This window comes from Leiobunum rupestre, chromosome 9 (genome assembly GCF_980474605.1).
Source record: "Leiobunum rupestre chromosome 9, qqLeiRupe1.1.hap1, whole genome shotgun sequence".
NCBI classification, from domain to species: Eukaryota; Metazoa; Arthropoda; class Arachnida; order Opiliones; family Sclerosomatidae; genus Leiobunum; species Leiobunum rupestre.
Genome location: NC_143392.1, coordinates 53606758 through 53629311, shown reverse-complemented (window position 1 = coordinate 53629311; position 22554 = coordinate 53606758). Strand labels below are relative to the sequence as shown.

The 22554-nt window shown below is 37.3% G+C and overlaps 2 protein-coding genes across 2 annotated transcripts; both read right to left on the bottom strand.

The window, feature by feature from the left end:
* Positions 1-8769: 8769 nt before the first annotated feature.
* Positions 8770-10074, bottom strand: LOC149930899 (uncharacterized protein F54H12.2-like). Its single transcript, XM_090157974.1, has one exon. The coding sequence runs from the start codon at positions 10072-10074 to the stop codon at positions 8770-8772; it is 1305 nt and encodes a 434-aa protein (XP_090014100.1).
* Positions 10075-19090: 9016 nt separating this feature from the next.
* Positions 19091-20395, bottom strand: LOC149930898 (uncharacterized protein F54H12.2-like). The gene has a single exon (XM_090157973.1). It carries the CDS (start codon positions 20393-20395, stop codon positions 19091-19093), a length of 1305 nt encoding a protein of 434 aa, XP_090014099.1.
* Positions 20396-22554: the final 2159 nt, after the last annotated feature.

Below are 22554 nucleotides of genomic sequence, written 5' to 3'. Positions count from 1 at the left end.
TGAACGGTTTCGGAACTTTCGGTTAATGGACTGATCCGACTGAAAATAGTTGTTAAGCCGATTAAAAGCTATTCCAAAAACTTCGAAACAACAAGAGCCGTCACGTAAAATAAATATCCAAACAAAAGTACGTAGTGTCCAGTTTTGATTTTCCGATTTAGTGAATAGTGTCTACTAGAAATAGTAGCTGCGGCCGTCGACCAGATGTACTTATGGGTAATAATAATACCAAATACCATAAGGTCATGTGTGGTATTCTAATCAAGACGCGACATTTACGTGCTTATAAATCGAAAACTACCAGATCTAATGGATAAAAATTATCGTGACACTCTAAACTGAGTGGGGGAGTTCGAAATTTGTGACTTATGATGACCTTGAAACATTAGTTCAAGGTCATTAAAATTTGTCTCGAGAACCATTAGATTAGGATAATGATTTTTTAAGTGAAATTACCTTTTGCCCGAGATACATAAAGCAATAAAACTCCAAAGTTAACGTTAATTACTTGATTTAAGATGTACCAAGTATTTGCATTAACTTTTTAATTTAAATGATTTAAACACAAAATACACTAAATACGTTATTGCAATAAATAAGCAACTTATAAACGTAAGAATTATTTACAAATATTTTAAATAAATAAATAATGTAAAAACTGAAGATTAACTTTCGAATAATAATGAACATAACAATGATAATGTAATGTTTCAAGCTCCCTTAAATTCTAGACTTATTTTATGAAGTGCTCAAAAATACCTCCATTGGCTCGTGTGACGGCCGAGTTCATCGTATTCTCTAGCATTTCTTCGGTGACATCGCCAAATGCTTGAACAATTCTTTACGAAGAGTTTCAACGTTCAAAACTGGAGTTAAATAAACTTTCTTGAATAAAGCCCCGCAAAAAAATCCAATGGTGTTAAGTCTGGAGAACGAGGCGGCCATTTAAATGGGCCATTGTTTGCCGATCCATTTATTGAGAAAATTCAAATCAATGTATTCTTTCACTATTCAATTCCTTTGTGGACCGGCGCCGTCATGTTGATACCAGACCCTAGGATAGTCTAAAATTGGGAGGTTCTCCAAAAGTTCAACTCTGTCATTTTGCAATAAATTTAGGTAGGTCATTCCATTCAACCTATCAGGAATGAAAACTGGACCTACAATTCGGTGATTTTATATTCCGGCCCATACTTTTAGGCTAAACCTCTCTTGGTGTGAGGTCGGCATCTGGAAACGGGGGTTCTCGCTATCCCAATAATGCGTGTTGTGGATGTTTACTAGGCCATCCCGAGCAAAAATGCTCTCATCGGAGAAAATAATGTCCCGATAAAAATGAGGGTCTACTGCTATTTGATTTAGAAACCAGTTACTGTAATCCAAACGGGAGTTTTCATCGGCGGCCTTAAGTCCTTGATGAAGATGGACGTGGTAAGGGTGCATGTGGTTTCTCTTGAGAATTTTCCAAATGTAAGCATTTGAAATTTCCAATTCTGCCTGAGCTTCTCTGGTACTACGTCGGGGATATGCATTAAAATACGCTAAAACATCGACGTCTAAGTTGCCTGCTTGGTTTCGCGGTCCTACGTTACCATTGACATTTCCTGTTAACTCCAAACACCTAACAATTCTTAAAATAGTTGCGTCAGATAGTCGAAGATTTGGATAGTTTTGTCGAAACATTGTTGCGGCAATACGCGGATTGCTTGCACATTCGTAAACGTCGAACCATTTCAGCTTTTGGTTGAGCCAATAATGTATTTATTTGTACTCAGGGAGAATGAATAGGTCTAAATTATTTTTAGCGTTTCTCCAATTGCACCCGTTGGGGCCCCCGGTATGCTCCTCCCATTAAATAAAATCAAATAGTACTGCAATCTCATTGGTTCTTAAAAATGACGTATTTGAGTAAGTACTTAAATTTGAGTAATAATTTGGGTAAGTACTTTAATTTGTGTAAATACTTTAATTCAGGTAAATATCTATATTTGGAAAATATTTAAACTTTGGTAAATATTTTAATTTAGGTTAATATGAAAATTTAGTAAATACCAAAATTTAAATATTTACCAAATTTAGATAAATATTTTAATTTAAATATTGAAATTGAACGAAAGTGTTTTAATTTGGATAAGTATTTAAAATTGAGTAAGTATTTAAAATTGGGTAAATATTTTAATTTGAAATATTTGAATTCGGGTGAATATCTAAATTCTGTAAATATCTAAATTTTGGTTAACTTCTAAATTTGGCGTCATTCCACGACAAATCGACCAATTTTTTTGGAATTTAAAACCCTTGCTTTTTAAATTTGGTTAAAAATTAGTCTGAAAGGTTTTTCTGGTCGATAAAACCGAATAAATTTGGGTAAAAATCTAAATTCAAATAGATAAATTGGTTAAATTTACTATAAATATTTAAATTCAAGTAAATTGGTAAAATTAACATCAAATGTCTTAATTTGGGTAGATGGAACAGGTACTGTAAATTGGATAAATTCATATCAAATGTGTAAATTTGTTTAGATTTATCAGGTACTATAAATTGTGATAAAATACGCGAAAAAGTAGATAAGTCCATTATTAAAAGGGATAATATAGCTAAATCCTAAACAAATTTGAAGAAAATTAAAAACTTACTAATAACTCGTACCGATAGGTCTTCGAGCAACGCGAAACTCGGATCAAATAGATCTTCGAGTAATAAACTAAATTAAAAATAAATAAAATAGCCAGAAATTCCAACGGTAGACCGGTTTCGTTCTATTTGGAACTCATCAGTACCGTGCGGGAAATCTGGCTGGCGACTATCAAATCGAAAAGAGAAACTAAGCCTAAACATTAAAAATTTCAAAACGCGTTGCGTATAGCAACGGAAAGCCGAAAAGGGGGGAGTGTGGTGGAGAATAGTATATACGATAAGTTAAGTTAGAAGAAACCACCTATGGACTATGAGAAGGATGATAAAATACGCGAAAAAGTAGATAAGTCCATTATTAAAAGGGATAATATAGCTAAATCCTAAACAAATTTGAAGAAAATTAAAAACTTACTAATGACTCGTACCGATAGGTCTTCGAGCAACGCGAAACTCGGATCAAATAGATCTTCGAGTAATAAACTAAATTAAAAATAAATAAAATAGCCAGAAATTCCAACGGTAGACCGGTTTCGTTCTATTTGGAACTCATCAGTACCGTGCGGGAAATCTGGCTGGCGACTATCAAACCGAAAAGAGAAACTAAGCCTAAACATTAAAAATTTCAAAACGCGTTGCGTATAGCAACGGAAAGCCGAAAAGGGGGGAGTGTGGTGGAGAATAGTATATACGATAAGTTAAGTTAGAAGAAACCACCTATGGACTATGAGAAGGATGATAAAATACGCGAAAAAGTAGGTAAGTCCATTATTACGCTATACGCAACGCGTTTTGAAATTTTTAATGTTTAGGCTTAGTTTCTCTTTTCGATTTGATAGTCGCCAGCCAGATTTCCCGCACGGTACTGATGAGTTCCAAATAGAACGAAACCGGTCTACCGTTGGAATTTCTGGCTATTTTATTTATTTTTAATTTAGTTTATTACTCGAAGATCTATTTGATCCGAGTTTCGCGTTGCTCGAAGACCTATCGGTACGAGTTATTAGTAAGTTTTTAATTTTCTTCAAATTTGTTTAGGATTTAGCTATATTATCCCTTTTAATAATGGACTTATCTACTTTTTCGCGTATTTTATCATCCTTCTCATAGTCCATAGGTGGTTTCTTCTACTATAAATTGTGAATTGGATGAAATTTTACCAAGTTTTTAAATTGAATAAAACTATAGCTGGTTATGTAAATTTCTTTCGAAAAGCTTTTTTAAGTACAAGTAAAATTGAAAGAATTTAAATAGTTAAACCAATTTTAAACAATTATTAAATAAAACAATATTGTTTAAGTTAATTTTTAATTTAAATGAAATTATTTCAATATATTTATTATTATATAGAAACTAATTTAGAAATTGACCCAAAATAAGACATTGACACAATATTAGATATTTACCCAAAATTAGATATTTACCCAAATTTAGATATTTACCCGAAATTAGATATTTACCTAAAATTAGATATTTACCCAAAATTAGATATTTACCCAAAATTATATATTTACCAAAATAAGATATTTACCAAAATTAGATATTTACCCAAAATGAGATATTTACCGAAATTTAGATATTAACCCAAAATTAGATATTTACGCGAAATTAGATATTTACCCAAAATTGGATATTTACCCAAAATTATATATTTACCCAAAATAAGATATTTACCGAAAATAAGATATTTACCCGAAATAAGATTTTTACCCAAAATTAGATGTTCACCCAAATTAAGATATTTACCCAAAATAAGATATTTACCCAAAATAAGATATTTACCATAAATAAGATATTTACCCAAAATAAGATTTTTACGCAAAATTAGATTTTTACCCAAAATAAATTTTTACCCAAAATAAATTTTTACCCAAAATAAGATATTTACCCAAAATAAGATATTTACCAAAAATAAGATATTTACCCAAAATTAGATATTTACCCAAAATTATATTTTTACGCAAAATAAGGTTTTAACCCTAAATTAGACATTTACTCAAAATTGGATATTTACCCAAAATTAGATATTTACCCAAATTTAGATATTTACCCAAAATAAGATATTTACCCAAAATTAGTTATTTACCCAAAATTAGATATTTACCCAAAATTAGATATTTTCCCAAAATTAGATATTTACTCAAAAATACACATTTACCGAAAATTGGATATTTACCCAAAATTGGATATTTACCCATAATTACATATTTACCCAAAATTGGATATTTACCCAAATTTAAATATTTACCCAAAATAAGATATTTACCGAAAATAAGATTTTTACCCAAAATTAGATATATACCCAAATTTAGATATTTACCCAAAATTAGATATTTACCATAAATTAGATATTTACCCGAAATAAGATTTTTACCCAAAATTAGATGTTCACCCAAATTAAGATATTTACCCAAATTAAGATATTTACCCAAAATAAGATATTTACCCAAAATAAGATATTTACCCAAAATAAGATATTTACCCAAAATTTGTTTTTTACCCAAAATAAGACATTTTCCCAAAATTAGATATTTACTCAAAAATACACATTTACCCAAAATTGGATATTTACCCATAATTACATATTTACCCAAAATTGGATATTAACCCAAAATAAGATATTTACCGAAAATAAGATTTTTACCCAAAATTAGATATATACCCAAAATTAGATATATACCCAAATTTAGATATTTACCCAAAATTAGATATTTACCATAAATTAGATATTTACCCGAAATAAGATATTTACTCGAAATAAGATATTTACCCGAAATAAGATTTTTACCCGAAATTAGATGTTCACCCAAATTAAGATATTTACCCAAAATAAGATATTTACCCAAAATAAGATATTTACCCAAAATAAGATTTTTACCCAAATTTAGATTTTTACCCAAATTTAGATATTTACCCAAAATAAGATATTTCTAGACGCGCTTCAAAGGGAAGAGGCCATTATCCTAGAAAAAATAAAAGAGATCCAACCCATGAATTTGACCGATATCGAAGTCGAAGACTTTCGATCGGCTACTACATGTTACGTGTGTAACAAAATATTTACGGCAGAGGATTTTAAAGTTCGCGACCATGACCACTACAGCGGGACATATCGTGGGGCGTGCCACCAAAGTTGCAACCTCAAACTCAGGGCCCCAAAACATGTTCCTGTGTTTTTACACAATTTAAGTTCCTATGACGCGCACTTGATAATGCAATATATCGGAACGGTTAAAGATAAGGAAATTAACTGCATCCCAACCAATTCCGAAACGTACATTTCGTTCACTCTGGGGAAATTACTATTCTTGGACACCTGTCATTTCTTACCTTCGTCTTTAGAAACCCTCGTCGGTAACTTGGCAAATGGGGGTTCAACTATTCTCAATTCGATCTTCGCTCCAGAGGAGGTTGCACTTTTATTGAGAAAGGGATTGTATCCCTATGACTTCATGTACGACATCGGGAAATTCAAGGTTACGTCTCTCCCTCCTAAGCACGCTTTCTTCAACGTTCTCATCAAAGAAGAAATTAATGACGAGGACTACCTTCATGCTCAAAATGTGTGGGAAACATTCCATATTACAAACCTGGGTAACTCTCATATTATTATTATTTCATTTATTTATTTATTTTTTTTATGTATTTTAACCATTTTCTCTATTGTATAGGGGAATATCACGACCTATACGTAACGTCTGACTGTTTGCAGCTTGCAGACGTTTTCGAGTCTTTCAGGGTAATTTGCATGCAGTATTATAAAATGGATCCAGCACATGCCTATACAGGACCAGGTTTCGCTTGGGAAAGCGCCCTTTACATGACTGGGGTAGAACTGGATCTGCTTTTAGATAACGATATGTATTTAATGATCGAACGTGGGATACGAGGTGGAGTATCTATGATATCACATCGCCACGCCGTTGCTAACAATACATATTTACCCGAATCGTATGACAAGGAGAAGCCAGATTCTTTCATCACATATCTAGGTAATATTTATTTTTATTTTTTTTTAAATACCCAAGGCACCACCTTAAATATAACAAATATATCAATCTAATTTAACTCGTCATTAGATTGTAACAACTTATATGGTACTGTGATAAATGATCCCATGCCAATGAAAAACTTCGAGTGGTGTCAAGAACCGTTAAATACCATTCTAAACCATCCGGATGACGACGCCAGGGGTTTTATTCTGGAGTTGGATTTGATATATCCGTTCATACTTCACAGCGAACACAATGACTACCCATTGGCGCCAGAGAAGCGAACAATACGCACCAACGAACTTTCACCCTATTCCGTCGCCCAACTTCAGCATCTTAACATCCCGCTGCAGGAGAGTCTGCCGAAATTGGTCCCCAATCTATATCCCAAACGAAACTACGTAATCCATTACAGGAATTTGAAATATTACGTTAGTAAAGGTATGTAAGTTCTAAAAGTGCATCGCGTTTTGACCTTCGAACAAGGAACATGGCTGAGCGACTTTATTAACTTCAACACCGAAAAACGAAAAGCCGCGGTAAACGACGAAGAGCGTAATTTTTTTAAGTTACAAAATAATGCCTGTTTTGGTAAGTAACATAAAAATTTTCCCCATTTCAACGGATAGAAACATATATATATATATATATATATATATATATATATATAAGGTAAAACGATGGAAAACCTACGGAATCTGATTAATTTTTTTCTGGCTCAAACCCCGGAGGTAAATTCTCCCGCCTTTGAAAGATTCACGGTCTTCAACCCCGATCTCGTCGGAATTCATCTGAAAAAGAAGAGTCTCGCTCTAGATCGCCCCATCTATACAAGGTTCGCCATCCTCGAGCTCTCTAAGCTCCTAATGTACAGATTTCACTACGATGTAATCAGAGCGCAGTATGCTGACAAAGCAAAACTTTTATTTACAGATACTGGTAAAGTATATTTTACTTTTAAATTAAAATATATTTTTAATATTATTTTCGTATTATTCATATATATTTCCGTTTCTATATCTCCTACAGATAGCTTGACATACGTTATCGAAACGAAAGATCTGTACGAAGACTTCAGAAAAAATGCTGATAAATATGACTTCTCTAGCTATCCCAAGGACCACCCACTTTTCAGCATGACGAACTCTAAAGTCCTAGGAAAATTCAAAGACGAGTTGTCATCCGTACCTTGCAAGGAGTTCGTTGGTGTAAAGCCCAAAATGTATTCTCTGTTATCTAGCAATGGGGAGAAAAAAACCGGCAAGGGCATCTGCAAGCGTGTGGTGAAGAAATATGTTCGCCACGAAGAGTATTTGGATTGCCTCCTCCATAGGAAAGTCACCATGGCTCAGACGACCCGTATCCAAAGCAAGAAACACTAACTGTACACCGTGGAACAGTCAAAATTATGCCTCAACCCGTGCGACGACAAGCGCCATGTTTTGGATGATGGCATTACCACTTTCGCACACGGTCAGTTTGAAATTCCAACGCAAGAAGAAGATTAAACCGCGTTCGAGCGCGAAATATTTATAGTTAATCCGCGTTCGCGCGCGAACATTTTCTTAATTATTCCGCGGTACGCGCAGCCGCCGGGGCCGCCCGCGAAATGTCTTGTTTTATGGGGGAAAAAAAATAAAATAAAAAATAAATAAATAAATAAATAAATACAAAAATTATTTGAAAATCTTTATTGAAAATCTCTTGTACATGAATTCTTCAATCATACGATCGTTTTTATTTTTATTTTTAAACGTGGAAACAATATCATAAATTTTAATACCCCTACACCTATTCATAGCGAAATAAACGCAATGTCCACCACATGTTTTGCTTTTATTACTTTGAAGTTGTTTAGAATTAAAAGTAACGGTTTTGCTATTTCTTTCTACGAAATCATTAAATTTAAAATAGTCCGGGGGATTTCCGTAAGAGTCGTAGAATTCGGTATTACGATTTGACGAGAAATAAATCACAGTCCAGTGTTCGCCGTTCGTATTCAATAATCCGGTATTAACAATGTAAAGCGACGGAAATATTTTTATACATTTGGGTAATTCATCGGCCGCAAAAACGCCGCGAAATAATCTTTTCGTGTACGGATCTTTTCGTAGGATTCTAGTCAATTGTAACGTGTCCATTAGCTTGTGTAATCAAAGACCACAGTCCTATTTTTATCAATTTCTATGAGGTTTTGATACTCAGCGTAGTATAGTACGGTTATTGTTTTGGGTAAATCTTTCTCGAACTTTAATTCTAACCTCACGCTTCCGTTCCTGATCAAGTGAAAGTGATCCGCTGCGTGAGAGAGATCCGGGGTGAGATCGTATACAAAAAGGCAATTTCCTTCCGCGAATTCTACTCGATTAATTAGATTTCCTTCGTCAATATTAAATTGTCCAGTTTGTAGAAATAGGTTAATGTAGGATCTCATACATAACTCGTTCTTGAAGTTCGGAGAAAGGGGTTTATGGGGAATACAAGTGCCGTCAACGTATAAAGCAATATGGTTTACGCCAAAGTTTTGGAAATTAAAAGGGGATTTTGAATAATCTCCCAAATAAGCGCTTTGTTCTATTAATCCAATTACGACTTTCTTAGGAATTTGAGAATTAAATAAGTTGTCGCGTGTAGACATTTTCGATCCGACCGGAATAGAGTAGGTGTTGCACTCACTCCTAATAATTGGATACTTCATTGTGCCACGTTCCAACGCTTTCGCGTGTGCCAGAATAATTTCCGGAATAAGTTTAACTTTCCTGATATACAGCGATGCTGTTTCAAATTTAACTTTATATTTTTCGTCGCCTGACGAGTGTATGCAAAACTCGTTCGGATTTTTGATAAACCTGAATCTGAGATTAAGCATATTCGGTAGAAAGCGTGATTGTTGACACATATCGATATGAACGGTTCCAATCATATCGATTGTACCTTTCTTCGAAAACGACATCCTTTTCTTAAACCCTTCGTTGCTTGCCAGAACGTCAAATTTTCCAGCCGTATCTTTGTAGAAGAGCGAACTAGTCAAAAAGCTTTCTTTTGCCGGTCCTCCGAACGTTAGTAGAGTTTGAATTATGCTTTTGTAAGCGTAATTTTGGGCGGATGTGGTAACCGACCTCTCATTCATAATTAAGTGAACTTCGCTAAATAAACTGTGAAGGAACATGTTAACGGGACCAACGGTTTCTTTATCGTAGTCGGGATCAGCACCACCGGATTTCACAATTTTTACTTGCACGTGGAGAAGTGTTTTGGACAAATCTAAATAAGTCTCGGAGTTTCCGGGAATATCGAAATTAATGTTAGAATTTTCATCCGCGTTGGAAACTGGATTGAATTCCACCCATTCTCCACTGACGATCCCCGTTTGCGTGAGAGGAACCTCGAAAAGGTCTAATTCCGAGTTGGTACAACTTCCGGACTGCTGATGAATTAGAGCCATTATTTTGAAAATATATCGCAATGTTAGCTACGCGTCTCGCTCGCTTCTTAGCCGTGACTGAACTGACGAGTTGAATCTTTCTACGCTTTCTTTTTATACCGTTTCCAGACATTTTTTGTTTCACCATATCTTTTAACTCGGAAAACGTTTCCTTCCCGATAGCGGTACCGTGATCTTTCAATGAACTTCTTATCGGAATACCACTAGCAACATCATCGGCGACTCTAGCTCCAGTTTTCAGAAACTATTTTCCCAAGAATATAGCGCCTCTTTTTAACATTGGGACAGCTTTGCGGAAAGCAGACGCCAATATTTTTCTCCAGACTTCCAAATTCTACCAGAACCTTTGTTTTTAATGATCCAGACGCTCATTGTAGGAGGCGATACATGTTAGCCATAACTCTAGAAGGCGATAATCGCGACTCGGCCTTAAAGATTATAAGGGACCCCAAAAACAGTTTCGCATGAGGACCCCCGAACCCATAGCCACATCAATGAGAAAGCTACTATTTTTAAAATATAATTGATCAAAAACAAATTTTATATTCTAAATAAATAAATGTGGGGGATTTTATTTCTCTTTAACTTCATTTGAATTGCTTGTGTATTTAACTTTAATTAATATTAAACACACTGGGACCGTATAGGAACCGTTTAGGATCCGGAACCGATCGGTTCTAAATTTTGAGCACCGGAACCGAAACCGGAACCGATAAATTAAAATTTTAAGAACCGGAACCGTAACCGGAACCATTAAAGCAAAAATTTAGGAACCGGAACCGGATCCGGAACCGAGATAGTCCAAAAAAGTGGAACCGTTGCATCCCTAGTGGCTGGATCGATTTTGCGTTTTCGACGTAGTAGGATTACGTTACAAAATGTGGCATATCTCGTTACGATCAAGGAGTGGGCGGATTTGGAGGAGTTGATGGGTGATCAGTTCCAGTAGGTATGGAAAAAACGGCCTTTTTCATGGCCTTTCTCTTTTTGAAAAAAATATTATCCTTCTAATGTATTGTTGATAGTAGAGTACTTTTACTCAGATTTAAGGAAAAAAACTAACAGGTAAAATTTAAATATGCCTACTTCCTATGAAAAAGTAAAAGGTTTCTAAATAAGCTTATTTTAAATAGATATACCAAAGTTTGTTGCGAAGAAACGCAAGTTTCTCCAAATCTAAAAATACAAACATAAAAATACACGTACATTTCAATAAGCCTACTTCGAATGGAAGAAACGTCAGGGCGCCTTTGCATGATTGGAGGCCCTTGGGCAAAGCAATGCGCGGGGCCCCATAATAGCCCCAAACTACGTGTTTAACCTCCAGTGCGAAGTCCATTGTCGCTCTAATGTACGAATATTTGTCCAAACATAAGTAACATAATATCTATAAGTATGGCACTTCCTATTCTCCCAATGGTGAATATCTTAATGATAGTCTGTCTTTGCAATGACCAAAAAATAATTACACCCAAAAGGCTGGTTCACACAGGCAGTGGTTTCCTGGTTCTCTCTAATTTCTCGTTTTACGGACTTTTCCCGTTGTTCTGGAGCGCGGGAAAATAACTCTACACACGGACATAATTTGCCGGGTTTTACCGCTTCGAGCGCGGCCGGTAAATGAGAAAAGGAGGACCGTTTTTGAGACGCCTTGGGCTAGAAAAATCAGCTAGTGTTATGCCGTCAATTGGTAGATGCAAAAATTCGCAATCCTATTTTTAAAGATTTTCAAAATCGCTCCTTATATCACGCTTGGATAAATAATCGTAGTTTCTCCCTGGATATTACACTCTTTCGTTCCGCGTGCATTTGCTAAGTGTTAGTTACGGGTTCTGCTTTGTTCTGTCGCCAAATCCATTTGCTGGTAAATTTTTGCCAAGTGATATAAGTAGTATAAAAGTGTATGAGGGAAGGGGGATCCGGGGGAGGGATGGGGGAGCCGGGGGAGCCAAGGGGGAACCAAAAGTTCGCGTTCCTATCCAACACGGGGGAGCCAAAAGTTCACGTGCCTATTCTAGGATTATTTTCAAGGAGAGTCAAAAGTTAACGTATACCTATCCTAGGGTTATTTTTCATTTTACAAACTTAAGGTATATCGGTACTTAGAAGACAGAGAACTGAACTTAGAGGAAATATCGGTACTTAGAGGACAGAGAACTGAACCTTTAGAGTATATCGGTATTAGAGGACAGTTTTTTTTATTTTCAAAAATCAATATATGACATCATATTTTCGTAAATAATATTAATCATATCCCTAGCAAATCCGTTCTCCCTTTCGAGGATGTTGTCCTCCACATCTCGTAATAACCACCTCCTTTCCATGATCACCCTCCACACACGGTCGATCACACTAAAGAATTTAAATATTTTAAAAATAAATAAATAAAATAAGGAACTTTAATTACTATTTTAAGAAACTTACTATGTGCCTTGTACGTTGGGGGGTGGAAATTCCATGGCATCAGCCTCGTGTTGAGCCTCGTCAACACTGTTGAAACGGCTAAAAAAATTTCAATTATTATGTTTATTCCCCACCACCGAAATACTATATATCGCACCTGGTGGTCGTTATTATTTCAGATATTTCTGAAATTAAAGCCAGCATTAATGTGTCGACCCTGTCTCCAGATGTCTCGATCATGGGCCCCATAAACGATATAATAGCGTTGATGAGTCTATTTAAAAATAAATGAATAAGTAAATAAATAAAATAATTGTAAAGTACATATAACGAATATATGAACATACGTTACTCCATTAGCGTTCATGCTATTAATCGGCAGTCCATTGGGAACGGGGGAGGGGGATGGATGTTGAACGGCTCAACATAACAGTGATGGACTCGGGGCGTATGGAAGAGTCTCAGCATCTGAGCTGTACACATTTAAATTAGCATTACATTCGAGTGAAAATTAAAAAGAGTATTTATGGATTAGTTAAACTTACTCATATTGGTAGTCATTCGGTGGAATAGGACTCGAGTCGTAGGGCAAAGTATCAGCATCAGAGCTGCACACACTTACTCATATTGGAAGTCATTCGGTGGAATGTAATCGATGTCCCGACGGAATTCGCCGGAACTCTCAGAATCAGTATGAGGGCGTTTGACCATTTTGGATTATTTTAAAGATGGAGGTATTGAGACTGTTTATTGAGCTCTGAATACTCGATGGAAATAAGATGGGTTTTTATACCCTGCCCGAACTTTGTATTGTGATTACACATTGCTAACTTCTCAAATCCAATCATTGAAATAAACATTGAACTTAAATAACATATGGAATTTAATAAATTTCCCCATATTACAATATCTATTGTACTAATTTATAAATAAAGTCAGTATCAATGTATCATCGCTTATCGAAATGTTTTTGGGTATTTTACCAAGCTAATCCTTGTTGATTTTATCATGACGTTGATAGATATCAATTTAAGTACGAAAAGCTTCAAATTAAATCAGTTTGAACAAACTATGATATTTAAATAACCCTTAACTATAATGCATCATCGGCTCAAAGACCAAGTTATTTCTCTGATAGCGTCATATAAAAACGGATAGACATTAGCCATCTATTCATTATCCCAGTCATCCACGATACTATACTTAGTAGATAACTTCGGTTCGAGTTAAAATTAATTATGTTTCCTTGCGATCAGTGCTCTTCTACATTTTCCGCGGAAAAAAATCTCATCCGTCACGTACGTGAAAAGCATGATGAAGTTAAGTTCTCATGTAACGAGTGTGGAGCCGCTTATACCCGTCGTTCAAAATTAACCGCCCATACGAAAAAATTTCACCGATTGCCTCTCTCCGCCGCACCGACTTCACCCCTTGCCGCATTGGGTCCTCTCGCCGACGCATCGAGTCCTCTCACTGCCGCTCCGACGACTCTTGTCGCCGCATCAAGTCCTCTCGCCGCTGCTCCGTCTCCTCTCGCCGCCGCATCAAGTCCTCTCGCCGCCGCTCCGACGACTCTTGTCACCACCGCTCCGTCTCCTCTCGCCGCAGCATCAAGTCCTCTCGCCGCTGCTCCGTCTCCTCTCGCCGCCGCATCAAGTCCTCTCGCCGCCACTCTGATGACTCTTGCCGTCGCGTCGAGTCCTTTCGCCACCGCATCGAGTCCTCTTTACGCTGCACCGACGACTCTCCTGGCCGAACCTATCCCTGCCGTCTCACCTTTCAATCATGGAAATCTAAACCATCGAGACGGTATTCGTCGTAGTCAAATCGCCGGCCCGTCTTGTCGACCCAACTCTGACCTTATAGCATCAAATAAGCATGTTCACGTAGCAAAACGTCCCAAGCCTGATTCCGCAGATGCTCTACATCCTAAGAAGCAGAAAACTTACCCTTCATTTGACTTTAGGGACAGTCAATTCAATAACGGCCTTTTGGACAAAATACAAGATCAAGAATACCTAGACTATGAAAAAGACGATGACGTAGCCGAATTTATGCGACAGTGGGAATTAGAAAACCCGAATGATCAACCGGATGTACCTGCTATAGATGTCAACTTTCCAGTGGATCAATGGGAAGCGATATCTGCCCTGGGTAACAACGCCTTCGCCGCACGTTTCACTCCATCACAGGTAGAAACGGATGCGGAGCTGCTCATTAATCGGTATCGACATGTGATTGAAACATTTCTCAAGAATAAGTTACAAAATAAGAAGGGATTGAAATGTAACCTAACCATCCGCTGTAGATACACTCGTCCTTTGGCCAACGAAGGGGGATTGGTGGAAGTAATGCCGTATTTTCGGGGACTTACGTATGCGGTATTAAGTCCGGATGTGATTTGTGGTCAAATCAATTCGTCTATTCAAAAAATAGTTCAGTCTATGGCCGAATTCGAAAACCAAGGATCGGGATGGGTATTAGAAGGCATTATGTTCCTGCAAATTAACATTATCACTTACGTGCCCTTGGTAGGTGGTTCCTACATTGAAACGCCTGTCAAACTTCTCCACAAAAGGGCAATCGTCAATGTGAAGAACAACGACCAAAAATGTTTCATTTGGTCAATTTTGGGAAAACTGTATCCGGTGCAGCAAAACCGGAATGCCGTTCGAAACTATTTTAACCATGAAAGTGAATTAGAACTTTCAAACATTAAATTTCCCTTTGAGCTGAACTCGGACAAAATTAGAAAATTCGAACAAGACAATAACCTTTCCATCAACGTGTTTGCATATGATGGTGTCGTTTTCCCACGTTATGTTAGTGATCATGTTGAAGACGAATCGCGACAAATTGATTTGCTACTCCTAACCAAAGTTGGGAGATTCCATTATTGTTTGATAACGAGCTTAAGCCGTCTCCTTAGTGATATAACGAAAAACTGTATGAAAGCGTATTATTGTCGATACTGCTTACACCGTTTCGCTGGAACGAACGCCGAAGATAACCATAAAAAACACGTGGTCTTCTGCAGAGTTCACGGACCTCAGCTAGTCAAGATGCCGACTAAGAATCCGGTTTTAAAATTCAAGAAATACGAATGGTGTCAAAGGGTGATAATATTTTTTTATATATATTTGTTTTCATATGTCTTATTGTCCTTTAGTTTACTAACAAGTGTCTCATCTTTAGATCCCATACGTAATATACGCCGACTTTGAGGCGATTTTACCCAAGGTGTATACTTGCATTCCCGACTCGTCGCTATCCTCCACAACAACCCTAGCCCTGCACATGACCTGCGGATGGAGTTATTGCATCGTTGGCCCGGACGGAAAAGCCAGTAAGCCCGTTACGTTTCGAGGTGATGGGGCAACGATGCAATTTCTAGACGCGCTTCAAAGGGAAGAGGCCATTATCCTAGAAAAAATAAAAGAGATCCAACCCATGAATTTGACCGATATCGAAGTCGAAGACTTTCGATCGGCTACTACATGTTACGTGTGTAACAAAATATTTACGGCAGAGGATTTTAAAGTTCGCGACCATGACCACTACAGCGGGACATATCGTGGGGCGTGCCACCAAAGTTGCAACCTCAAACTCAGGGCCCCAAAACATGTTCCTGTGTTTTTACACAATTTAAGTTCCTATGACGCGCACTTGATAATGCAATATATCGGAACGGTTAAAGATAAGGAAATTAACTGCATCCCAACCAATTCCGAAACGTACATTTCGTTCACTCTGGGGAAATTACTATTCTTGGACACCTGTCATTTCTTACCTTCGTCTTTAGAAACCCTCGTCGGTAACTTGGCAAATGGGGGTTCAACTATTCTCAATTCGATCTTCGCTCCAGAGGAGGTTGCACTTTTATTGAGAAAGGGATTGTATCCCTATGACTTCATGTACGACATCGGGAAATTCAAGGTTACGTCTCTCCCTCCTAAGCACGCTTTCTTCAACGTTCTCATCAAAGAAGAAATTAATGACGAGGACTACCTTCATGCTCAAAATGTGTGGGAAACATTCCATATTACAAACCTGGGTAACTCTCATATTATTATTATTTCATTTATTTATTTATTTTTTTTATGTATTTTAACCATTTTCTCTATTGTATAGGGGAATATCACGACCTATACGTAACGTCTGACTGTTTGCAGCTTGCAGACGTTTTCGAGTCTTTCAGGGTAATTTGCATGCAGTATTATAAAATGGATCCAGCACATGCCTATACAGGACCAGGTTTCGCTTGGGAAAGCGCCCTTTACATGACTGGGGTAGAACTGGATCTGCTTTTAGATAACGATATGTATTTAATGATCGAACGTGGGATACGAGGTGGAGTATCTATGATATCACATCGCCACGCCGTTGCTAACAATACATATTTACCCGAATCGTATGACAAGGAGAAGCCAGATTCTTTCATCACATATCTAGGTAATATTTATTTTTATTTTTTTTTAAATACCCAAGGCACCACCTTAAATATAACAAATATATCAATCTAATTTAACTCGTCATTAGATTGTAACAACTTATATGGTACTGTGATAAATGATCCCATGCCAATGAAAAACTTCGAGTGGTGTCAAGAACCGTTAAATACCATTCTAAACCATCCGGATGACGACGCCAGGGGTTTTATTCTGGAGTTGGATTTGATATATCCGTTCATACTTCACAGCGAACACAATGACTACCCATTGGCGCCAGAGAAGCGAACAATACGCACCAACGAACTTTCACCCTATTCCGTCGCCCAACTTCAGCATCTTAACATCCCGCTGCAGGAGAGTCTGCCGAAATTGGTCCCCAATCTATATCCCAAACGAAACTACGTAATCCATTACAGGAATTTGAAATATTACGTTAGTAAAGGTATGTAAGTTCTAAAAGTGCATCGCGTTTTGACCTTCGAACAAGGAACATGGCTGAGCGACTTTATTAACTTCAACACCGAAAAACGAAAAGCCGCGGTAAACGACGAAGAGCGTAATTTTTTTAAGTTACAAAATAATGCCTGTTTTGGTAAGTAACATAAAAATTTTCCCCATTTCAACGGATAGAAACATATATATATATATATATATATATATATATATATATATATATATATATATATAAGGTAAAACGATGGAAAACCTACGGAATCTGATTAATTTTTTTCTGGCTCAAACCCCGGAGGTAAATTCTCCCGCCTTTGAAAGATTCACGGTCTTCAACCCCGATCTCGTCGGAATTCATCTGAAAAAGAAGAGTCTCGCTCTAGATCGCCCCATCTATACAGGGTTCGCCATCCTCGAGCTCTCTAAGCTCCTAATGTACAGATTTCACTACGATGTAATCAGAGCGCAGTATGCTGACAAAGCAAAACTTTTATTTACAGATACTGGTAAAGTATATTTTACTTTTAAATTAAAATATATTTTTAATATTATTTTCGTAGTATTCATATATATTTCCGTTTCTATATCTCCTACAGATAGCTTGACATACGTTATCGAAACGAAAGATCTGTACGAAGACTTCAGAAAAAATGCTGATAAATATGACTTCTCTAGCTATCCCAAGGACCACCCACTTTTCAGCATGACGAACTCTAAAGTCCTAGGAAAATTCAAAGACGAGTTGTCATCCGTACCTTGCAAGGAGTTCGTTGGTCTAAAGCCCAAAATGTATTCTCTGTTATCTAGCAATGGGGAGAAAAAAACCGGCAAGGGCATCTGCAAGCGTGTGGTGAAGAAATATGTTCGCCACGAAGAGTATTTGGATTGCCTTCTCCACAGGAAAGTCACCATGGCTCAGATGACCCGTATCCAAAGCAAGAAACACTAACTGTACACCGTGGAACAGTCGAAATTATGCCTCAACCCGTGCGACGACAAGCGCTATGTTTTGGATGATGGCATTACCACTTTCGCACACGGTCAGTTTGAAATTCCAACGCAAGAAGAAGATTAAACCGCGTTCGAGCGCGAAATATTTATAGTTAATCCGCGTTCGCGCGCGAAAATTTTCTTAATTATTCCGCGGTACGCGCAGCCGCCGGGGCCGCCCGCGAAAAGTCTTGTTTTATGGGGGGAAAAAAATAAAAAAATAAAAAATAAATAAATAAATAAATACAAAAATTATTTGAAAAACTTTATTGAAAATCTCTTGTACATGAATTCTTCAATCATACGATCGTTTACATTTTTATTTTTATTTTTAAACCTGGAAACAATATCATACATTTTAATACCCCTACACCTATTCATAGCGAAATAAACGCAATGTACACCACATGTTTTGCTTTTATTACTTTGAAGTTGTATAGAATTAAAAGTAACGGTTTTGCTATTTCTTTCTACGAAATCATTAAATTTAAAATAGTCCGGGGGATTTCCGTAAGAGTCGTAGAATTCGGTATTACGATTTGACGAGAAATAAATCACAGTCCAGTGTTCGCCGTTGGTATTCAATAATCCGGTATTAACAATGTAAAGCGACGGAAATATTTTTATACATTTGGGCAATTCATCGGCCGCAAAAACGCCGCGAAATAATCTTTTCGTGTACGGATCTTTTCGTAGGATTCTAGTCAATTGTAACGTGTCCATTAGCTTGTGTAATCAAAGACCACAGTCCTTTTTTTATCAATTTCTATGAGGTTTTGATACTCAGCGTAGTATAGTACGGTAATTGTTTTGGGTAAATCTTTCTCGAACTTTAATTCTAACCTCACGCTTCCGTTCCTGATCAAGTGAAAGTGATCCGCTGTGTGAGAGAGATCCGCGGTGAGATCGTATACAAAAAGGCAATTTCCTTCCGCGAATTCTTCTCGATTCATTAGATTTCCTTCGTCAATATTAAATTGTCCAGTTTGTAGAAATAGGTTAATGTAGGATCTCATACATAACTCGTTCTTGAAGTTCGGAGAAAGGGGTTTATGGGGAATACAAGTGCCGTCAACGTATAAAGCAATATGGTTTACGCCAAAGTTTTGGAAATTAAAAGGGGATTTTGAATAATCTCCCAAATAAGCGCTTTGTTCTATTAATCCAATTACGACTTTCTTAGGAATTTGAGAATTAAATAAGTTGTCGCGTGTAGACATTTTCGATCCTACCGGAATAGAGTAGGTGTTGCACTCACTCCAAATAATTGGATACTTCATTGTGCCACGTTCCAACGCTTTCGCGTGTGCCAGAATAATTTCCGGAATAAGTTTAACTTTCCTGATATACAGCGATGCTGTTTCAAATTTAACTTTATATTTTTCGTCGCCTGACGAGTGTATGCAAAACTCGTTCGGATTTTTGATAAACCTGAATCTGAGATTAAGCATATTCGGTAGAAAGCGTGATTGTTGACACATATCGATATGAACGGTTCCAATCATATCGATTGTACCTTTCTTCGAAAACGACATCCTTTTCTTAAACCCTTCGTTGCTTGCCAGAACGTCAAATTTTCCAGCCGTATCTTTGTAGAAGAGCGAACTAGTCAAAAAGCTTTCTTTTGCCGGTCCTCCGAACGTTAGTAGAGTTTGAATTATGCTTTTGTAAGCGTAATTTTGGGCGGATGTGGTAACCGACCTCTCATTCATAATTAAGTGAACTTCGCTAAATAAACTGTGAAGGAACATGTTAACGGGACCAACGGTTTCTTTATCGTAGTCGGGATCAGCACCACCGGATTTCACAATTTTTACTTGCACGTGGAGAAGTGTTTTGGACAAATCTAAATAAGTCTCGGAGTTTCCGGGAATATCGAAATTAATGTTAGAATTTTCATCCGCGTTGGAAACTGGATTGAATTCCACCCATTCTCCACTGACGATCCCCGTTTGCGTGAGAGGAACCTCGAAAAGGTCTAATTCCGAGTTGGTACAACTTCCGGACTGCTGATGAATTAGAGCCATTATTTTGAAAATATATCGCAATGTTTAGCTACGCGTCTCGCTCGCTTCTTAGCCGTGACTGAACTGACGAGTTGAATCTTTCTACGCCTTCTTTTTATACCGTTTCCAGACATTTTTTGTTTCACCATATCTTTTAACTCGGAAAACGTTTACTTCCCGATAGCGGTACCGTGATCTTTCAATGAACTTCTTATCGGAATACCACTAGCAACATCATCGGCGACTCTAGCGCCAGTTTTCAGAAACTTTTTCCCAAGAATATAGCGCCTCTTTTTAACATTGGGACAGCTTTGCGGAAAGCAGACGCCAATATATTTCCGAGGCCATAGCCGCGTTGCGTGGATGAACCTCGATAGAATTGGAATGAACCGTTCCCAACTTGCGATCGGTAATAGTTGTCAAAGTCGATTGTATTATTCGAACCAAACCTAACTTGATTTAAATAATACTTTTCGTAATCGGACTCGCTTTCTCTGAACGCGGTTTTCATGGTACGCCTGGGTCAATATCTAACAGAGAAATGAAGAGTATGCGCACTGGTTTCCCTTTATAACGGTGTCCACGTTCGTCTAGGTCTAAAATATAGAGTAATATGAACCTTTCCTCTTTCGAACTGAACTGGTACACCCATTTCCGACAAAATGTGAATTTCGATGGTTTGAAATCTATTTGTTGACACCGGAATGTAATGCGGTCTGTTAAAATCTCTATCTACGGTGTCGCCGTCTTTACCCTGAACGCTTACAATTCTTAAAAGTGGGACGTTACAGTCGCCTACCGCGCGATTTTCGACAATGTCGGAATATACGAACAGGGAATGAAGGCCCACGTCCATATCGACGGTATATTTCGATAGCGTTTCCTTTTTGTTAATAGTGAAATCCTCCACGGTATTTCTTGTAAAACCAAGTATTGTCGCTAAGACCCCTGTCATTTTTATATACACCTTATTTTCCAATTGGACGTGAACCTAACATATTTAAATGTGACTGGTAGCACACGCGTTGCTGTAGCGTTTAAAACAGTAGCGCGTTTATTATCAAATTCAAATTGTATTAGATCTAGAAGATCCGTGACGCATCCGTAATAGCCCTTAGGCACGTCGATATGGGTCGGAAACTCGCGTTCATTATTCTTCGACAGAGTAACGATACAATTATCTCTTAGATTGTTCCACGTTCTCGGATAACTAATCTCGGCCAGACCAACCTCGTAAGAGCCGTCGAGTTGAACGCATTCCGGAAGATACGTATGAAATTTGCTCATGGTATTCCCATCGAAGAACTTCGCGGATGAATCCGATGGTAAAGTAATGTAGAAACTCATACTACGATAATTTCTTTGACCCAACTGTCGAATGAGGGTGGATATCCTTTCCAACGAACCAGTTTCTCAACTTGACCGTTAGGAGGCCGTCTACTTCTCAAAACCTTCTGAATTATGAATGGACAATTTTCCAGATCTTTTCCGACTCGCTGTATTTCCTCCTTGTAGAAAACGCCCGAAATGAGCTCGGAATTGAGATCACTCAGCTTATATACCGGCGGATGTCTCGGAATTCTTTCCACTACACGGAATAATTCTTCCGTCCAATTGGCCAAATAACCCTTTTCAAAGGTGTTTTTTTTTTACTATTTCTAACAATATCTCCGATATCAAAAGGAAACGAAATTGGCGGGGAAAAATTAATCTTCCAATATAAATTTTTCCACACTTTGTCCGAATTTTCGGGGGAAACATCAACTGGTTTACATTTTATAGAGCTGTGATAATTATTGTTACAAGTTCTTTCAAAACATCTATGTACTTATGGGTATGATTTTTAGTAAAGTAACGATACATTCGTTCTTTCAATGTCCTATTAAAACGTTCGACTACTGACGCTTTTAATTCCGAGTGCGTTGAGAAAAATTGGATACCGCTTTTTTTGAAATATTTTTGAACAGCGGAACACACAAACTCACTACCATGGTCACTCTGGACTCTTGTCGGTCGACGTCCCGACGTTAGGATATTTTTAAAAGCATCCACCATTGTCTGTCCTTTCTTATTTTTTACCGCTACTACAATCGCGAACTTACTGAAGACATCGATACAGCATAGCAAATACCTATACCCCTTATTTACGCGGGATAAACTTTGTAAATCGGCCAAATCAA

Excerpts from the sequence above, each read along its gene's own strand:
- LOC149930899 (XM_090157974.1), bottom strand. The coding sequence starts at position 10,074 with ATGGCTCTAATTCATCAGCAGTCCGGAAGTTGTACCAACTCGGAATTA.
- LOC149930898 (XM_090157973.1), bottom strand. The coding sequence starts at position 20,395 with ATGGCTCTAATTCATCAGCAGTCCGGAAGTTGTACCAACTCGGAATTA.